The sequence below is a fragment of the Sinohyriopsis cumingii genome, chromosome 5, assembly GCF_028554795.1.
Source record: "Sinohyriopsis cumingii isolate HCF-2022 chromosome 5, ASM2855479v2, whole genome shotgun sequence".
In the NCBI taxonomy this organism is placed as follows: Eukaryota; Metazoa; Mollusca; class Bivalvia; order Unionida; family Unionidae; genus Sinohyriopsis; species Sinohyriopsis cumingii.
Window position 1 is genome coordinate 97,234,209 of NC_142965.1, and position 6,879 is coordinate 97,241,087.

The following is a 6,879-nucleotide window of genomic DNA, read 5'->3' on the forward strand; positions in this document are numbered from 1 at the left end:
TGGTTGTTGATTTGTCAATTGACATAATTGTTATCATTTTTCAAGATATGAATTTCACAAAACAAATCCCTTTTTATTAATATGTCACATGCAGGTTTCCATCTTCAAACGCTAACCGTAGTAGCCCAGTTGGTCAAACATCTTATTTTAAATCCATAGGCCGTCCAATCAATCTCCACCGAAACAGCATGTGTCTGCTGCCACGGTGTGTCATTTATAAAAGACGCTTATTCGCTTAACGCCAATTTCCTCCACACATAAAGTCGATAATGAGTTGGAAGCGCTGTTAAACCACGCCGAAAAAGAAAGAAAAAATAGATTTTATAAAATAATAATCTTTCAGAAGACAATTTCATCTAAGTTTAGCAGACGAAAATCAAACTGAAGTCGTAAACGTCCACAAATCTGCATCAGATACCGCATACTGTTCCCATGGAGTTCTTTGATAGCTTGCATAACTGTAAGACGTGCCTTCTCCTAATGCCACGTTTTGAAAATTGTCTGATGAAAGCAACGCAAATGATTCAGGCTAGTCTTGTTAAAGTAAAATGGACGCGGTTTTAGCTTTGGAAAAATTATACGAGAGTTATCACATACCTTTTTGTAAAATCAATGGATGCAAATATCATTGCTCTTTATATTTACCAATTATAAAAAGGAAAAGGAAAGACCAGAGGTGTAAACGAGATTCATCGGTGAATCATTTCTGACAGGGGAAAATTAAGTTTGGCGATTTCTGCAACAACAACAAAAATAATTGGGAAAGACAAAAGCAGTCATCCAAAAATTTATATTATCTCGAATGATACCTGGTACATTGTAGGGTTGAAGACTTTCATAGTGTTTAATATGGAAAACCAGGGCCCCAAAGCGTCATCAGTTCAACCAATATCATTTACTCCGCCACACCCAACATATACGTGGTCTTCTACAGGTCAGGCCTTACATTTTACTCGGTCTTCTACTCGACGCACCCGAGAGTTTACATGCTTTTCTACTCGCCACACCCAACAGTTACGTGATCTTCTACTCTAATTTGTAATGTATTGATATGCATAAGCAAAAGAAAAATCATTCACTGTCTTGAGCAACACTATATAATTTCCTTTGCAAATGAGTGAATGCACACGTGTCACGGAGAGACACGATGTTATGGCGAAACATAATGTCAGTCAACATGCATTCAATAACAACCGATGTAAATCAGCTGTTCCCATTTTTAATATTATTTTAATATAATAAAGCCTAAAAATAGGCGCGGTGGTTAAGTTGCCATCTTCCTATACTTGCGACGGATCTCTACATTCTTCTCGCACAGGATCAGCATCAACGGTGTATTCCGCTTTACTCCAACAAGCCTTGGCACAAATCGTTCATGTCAGCTGTGTCAAGAAAAAGAAACCAACGAAACTAAAGCATGGATAACATCTCTCTCTCTCTCTCTCTCTCTCTCTCTCTCTCTCTCTCTCTCTCTCAGTGATTAACGTTCCGCAAGGGGAGCGGGTTCGAATTCTTCCAATTGACCATATATATATATATATATATATATATATATATATATATATATATATATATATATATATATATATATATATATATATATATATATATATATATATATATATGTGTGTATATATGCCCACACATATACACATTTTGATTACGCCATCTTTCAGATCCTGTGTTAAAGACGAAGCTACGTTTTATAATAAAGGGGACTACGATAATTACAATAAACTTTACCCAGGTCAGATCTACAGTGCAGAAGAGCAATGTAAGATTGCCTTTGGACAAGATTCATATAGATGCAGTGTAAGTAGAATGATCCTTTATCTTAAATTAAAATCATGCACACGCTAACGACGGATATATTATTCAACACTTTGTCTGTGTGTCCGTCTTTACGTCTTTGCTTCACATCGTAATTCGATTTTTGATTAAGCAGCTACTTCAAGTTTCAAGACAACTTCATTGTTTGTTTGATCAATCTTTCCTTCGCGATCTTAACGGGGACGAGAGGTACTGGACAGCAAAGTAAAATATACATAAATGGCAGTATTAATATTTTAAACTACTCAGAAATAACTTCAGATATGCAATTATACGACAAGGACACTTAATATACAATATAACGAAACTGGATTTGCATGGCTTTATTCGCGGGTTAGATTAAAGTCAGTGACGACATATATTTAACACCAAGTTAACAACCTCATTACAAAATATTCAAATGATTCCAAACCGCGTTTGGGTTGGTTGAATGCTGTCGATGACACAGTATTCCCAAGGAGAAACCTAAGCTGGAATCTGAAAATGCCAGCCGTCAGCATGCGGGGGGGGGGGAGGAGCATAACGGTTAACAGCTCAGGCGACCTTATTCTATAATATATACTAGTATTTTTTTCATACCAGATTCCAAACCCAGATAAAATATGTGTATCCTTGACGTGTTACAACCCCCAAAATGGATACTGCGGCCGTCAGATTGCTGCCGATGGCACGCAATGTGGAACAGGGAATAAGGTATTTGGCTTTACAGATAAATACTTAAATTATTCATACACTTCATGTAGGTAATGCAGTCGCACCGGAAATATAATTACATTATTCTTAAAATCAGTTTAAACCTAAATTCATATTTCTCAACACTAATAACTCGGAAAAACTGATTCCTATGCAAAATGCATATACATCTAAAGCAGTAATACGCCATGTAGATACAACAAATACTGTAAATGCAATAGGAAATAATTTAGTATAAACATAGACAGTAAAGTATCACATTTTGTACACATTAGCTATAAGAAGATAGGTGTTATATACCGTTAGTATCATAACTTAGATCTTTGAATCATGGCAGCATATTTCCAGCACTTGCTAATTTAATGGCCTTTGGAATCAAGATTAAAATAATGTAAACACTAGACTATAGCTTGGACTTATGCTATCATACCGAAGTTCTTGAATTGTATCCTCGTTCAGGTTGTTCTGTATTAGTATTTCTTTCTATATTCTGACCAAGCTTATGTGTGCGTATGTATTTCCATATTAGAGTATTTGATATTTGTCAATCTATGTATTTTACAGTGGTGTATTGACGGCCTATGCGTCTCAAAACGTAAGCATGTTCATTCTCTATTTTAATATACTAAATAATCGTCATGTGTGTGTGTGTGTGTGTGTTTACACGGACACCTGGATTTGAATCTCCTTAGAATACGCATTAGAAAATTATCTAACCTGTGTAATAGTTTTATATGTATACATTTGATATTTTGCCTAGTATTATCAAGCATTCTCCTATAGAATCATAAAATAGCGCATTCTATTTTCTGCAACTCATATGTTCACTTTACATCGTTTGAAAAATGAGCTGTAACGACCCCGATAGGCCGGTGAATTATACAACGGCAGATCAAGGTCAATGATGTATTATGCTGGATGACATGTATACACGCACTATGTATGCGATAAAAGATCTTCATGACATTTATTATGTATAAAATATTTGATGAATTATTTTGCACATGACAGTAATACAAAAGCCAAACCCTGAGACATCTTTTAATGAAACGAAAAACTTTGTCTCCGTATGGAAAGCAATAAGCACAGACTGTTTGTTCAGCTTTAAATCCACAAGACAGATTTAGAAATTCTTGGTCACTTTTACAACTTTCTTTTAATTATGTTAAGAATTATTGGTTAGGTTTTAAGCATTGAATCATGGGCAGCGAAACGTACCATGTAGACATCTATTTGGTAACAACAAATAATAAAACAAAATATCGGTTATGACAGACGATGGCGGAATAGACAGTGAAGCTTTCTGCATGAGACATTTTGCACATGCAAAGAGCTATTTTGATTTCATTTCCTTAATCTTATTTTAATAAAATTTTAAATCGTTATAAGTTTCTAAAGGAATATGTCATTTTATATATAGCATCTGGAGTAACTACTCCCAAACCAACTACCACTACAGTTAATGGTGCAAAGACTCCTTTTTCGACGAGTGCGCCGTCCACTTATCCACCCTCCTGCAGAGATTCCGATGTGTGTAAACAAATGTACGAAGTTTACAATCACAAAAAGAGGTTCTGTTCTGACTTTGGCAACGTCTGTTGTGAAACGTGCAAAGGTGAGCAATTCATGAGGTAGACACACACACACACACACACACACACACATAAACATATGTATATATATATATATATATATATATATATATATATATATATATATATATATATATATATATATATATATATATATATATATATATATATATATGGGACTCTAATGCTGATTAATGCTTTGTACTGGGTCGGGTAGGATGGCGACGAGAATAACAAACGAGACGGTACCGGAATAAATAGTTGGTACCGTATTTACTAGCTTATAAGTCGAATCAAAATGCAAACAACATATATGCTGATATGCCGTAGTATAATAGGCCTACAAATCAGGTCTTTGTTGTTTGTTCTACTGATCACACCTTACTAACTGCACAGACCCGGGTCTACCGGCACATTATGCGACGGCAGATCTGAGTCGGTGTAGTTTGTAGTTGGTACGTGAGAGGAATTGGTTATTACCGACAAAATGAAAAGAAAATAATCCAAAATTTCACACAATCTTACTGTTATAATTCTCATATATATCTTACTCTTTTCTACTCTAATATATTCAGCTGAATTTCATATAATTCTATCAAGTAATATTTTCCATTAACTTTTTTCTTATTTCAAACTAGTTTAATCTTCTGTTTCTCGTATTTTATATGTTTCTTTCTTATAATTTAGTTACATCTCTTTTTTTTTATAGTCGAGCAAAAATGCGAAGATACAGGTTACATGGATTGGTCTTGCGCCGACATTCGCTCGTTCTATTCGTCGAAGTCAAAATTCTGTTCAAAATGGTCCGGGAACTGCTGCGCATCCTGCTCTAAAAAAGTCACTGGTCATCGAAGATGAAGTTTTAATGAGGTATCCCCACGTTTGCAACCGTTTATATAACGATGGAGATTTCAAAAATTAACTCCACAATTATGTTATATGCACACAAATGAGAGTATAATTTTTGCGGGACATAATCCATGAAACTCATAGTCGGCTATGACACTCACATGGATTTTTAGCTGATTCGTCCCCATGCACCAAGAACTTCGATTTGCGTGAAAGGAATATAAAATTTAAATCGCAGATCTGAGAAATGATTAACTCTGTGAATAGTTTCATCGCAGGTATACACTAACTTCGATTATATCTGACCTTGTCATGGTTTTGAACTAAAGACAACCACAAACTTCACTGTAAAATTTGTCACCAGCATACAGATTTAAACTCTAATATGTGCAACATTAAACGTAATATGGTGACACGCAAGAATGTCGTTGAACAAGGCTTGCTGTAAGTGTGCTCACATACAGGGAAATTGGAATTTTATTGACTTAGAGACGTTCTAATAGTCAACATTATCCACATATACCCAATGATTACCTGGTTATATGATTTAACATTTTTTCATTTAAATAGGACACTAGAGAGCATTAAGTATTCACTGATCTTGTTCTCTCTGAAGGTTGACTTCGAATATTACTTTATCAGAATGACCCGATGGGTTAAACATGCATTAGTCATCTTGACTTTTTCGACTCGAAATGCATGCATTGTTTTGCATACATTGTGTGGGCGTGCTATGGACAAATTACCTCGTTCATATCATGTTTGCATAATTCGTGCACGTTATTATACCAAACGTGATTCTATCTACCCTTTAAATATTCTAATGAATCGACAAAACGTCAATTCCATCCGCCCCAATAAGATACCTCCAAGTACCCAAAGTATTCGGGGTCTATTATTTGTTTTGTTTAATATCACTCTCTGTGTGTTTGGATTTTTAACGTAGTTTTTATATTTAAAAAAATCAGTACAATGACTGCAATGTGAAAGTTTATGTCTAGCACTGGGGCATCATAATATCATTCTGTGTGTGTTTTTTATGTTATTTGTATTTTAAAAAAATTACTTTTAACGTAGCTTTAAAAAATTTCAGTCATATCGCTACGATGTCTGCAGTGTGAAACTTTATACTGATGTCTAGTACTGGGGCATCATGACGCAGGCATGTAGCATGATGTCCCACCCAGTCACATTATCCTGACACCAGACTGACCAGTCCTAACACTAAGCATTTAATGCTAACCACCAAGCAAGACAGCTGATAGAACCATTTTTATAAGTATTTGGTATGACTCGGCTGGGGTTCAAATCCGCGATCTCCAGCATCCTAAGCGGACTCTCTAACCACTAGGCCACAGGAGCGTTAATATCACTAAATATGTCCATAGTTTATTCTTCACATTACTTTACCCCAATGTCGATACATCGACAATATTTGATTATTATATTTTCCTCAGAAAAAAAAGAAGCTATGATACAATGTTGTCTGACAATAGCATCAAGTTAACTTTGAACATTCGTCTGAGAAAAGCTACTTTTTCAAAGCCATTAAATGTACTGGTCTTTTCTTTTCAGAGCCAATGAAGTAAAATTGCTACATCACGTTGATTGACCAAAAAAATCGTCTAGATGTAACTGCTAGCTGAGTCTTTTATTTTAAACAAAAATATTTTCTGTGTGAATTCGATTGAACGGAAAGTTTGACGTGCATATTAATGTATTGATTATGAATAAAGATTTCCTTTCAAAATCATTTGTTGCAACCAACCTTTCGCAATCAGTCTTGTTTTTAGACGTTCGCCTTCAGTCTGCTTCTGTCTATATCAAAGCATTTCATGGTTTAAGGAATAATCTCATTTGAGGAGCGGCTTTATGTTTCATCAGCGATGAGACAATATAAACAATGATTTCGGTT

The 6,879-nt window shown here is 35.0% G+C and overlaps 1 protein-coding gene across 1 annotated transcript; it reads left to right on the top strand.

Annotated features, from left to right (window-relative positions):
• Positions 1–3,957: 3,957 nt before the first annotated feature.
• On the top strand, positions 3,958–6,669 carry LOC149799834 (uncharacterized). Its single transcript, XM_089957136.1, has 3 exons — positions 3,958–4,138; positions 4,825–4,985; positions 6,540–6,669. Exons 1-3 carry the CDS (start codon positions 3,986–3,988, stop codon positions 6,574–6,576), a joined length of 351 nt encoding a protein of 116 aa, XP_089813262.1. The 5' UTR covers positions 3,958–3,985; the 3' UTR covers positions 6,577–6,669.
• Positions 6,670–6,879: the final 210 nt, after the last annotated feature.

Excerpts from the sequence above, each read along its gene's own strand:
- LOC149799834 (XM_089957136.1), top strand. The coding sequence starts at position 3,986 with ATGGTGCAAAGACTCCTTTTTCGACGAGTGCGCCGTCCACTTATCCAC. Across the intron at positions 4,139-4,824 it reads CTGTTGTGAAACGTGCAAAG|TCGAGCAAAAATGCGAAGAT; the intron begins GTGAGCAATTCA and ends TTTTTTTTATAG. Across the intron at positions 4,986-6,539 it reads GAAGATGAAGTTTTAATGAG|AGCCAATGAAGTAAAATTGC; the intron begins GTATCCCCACGT and ends TTTTCTTTTCAG.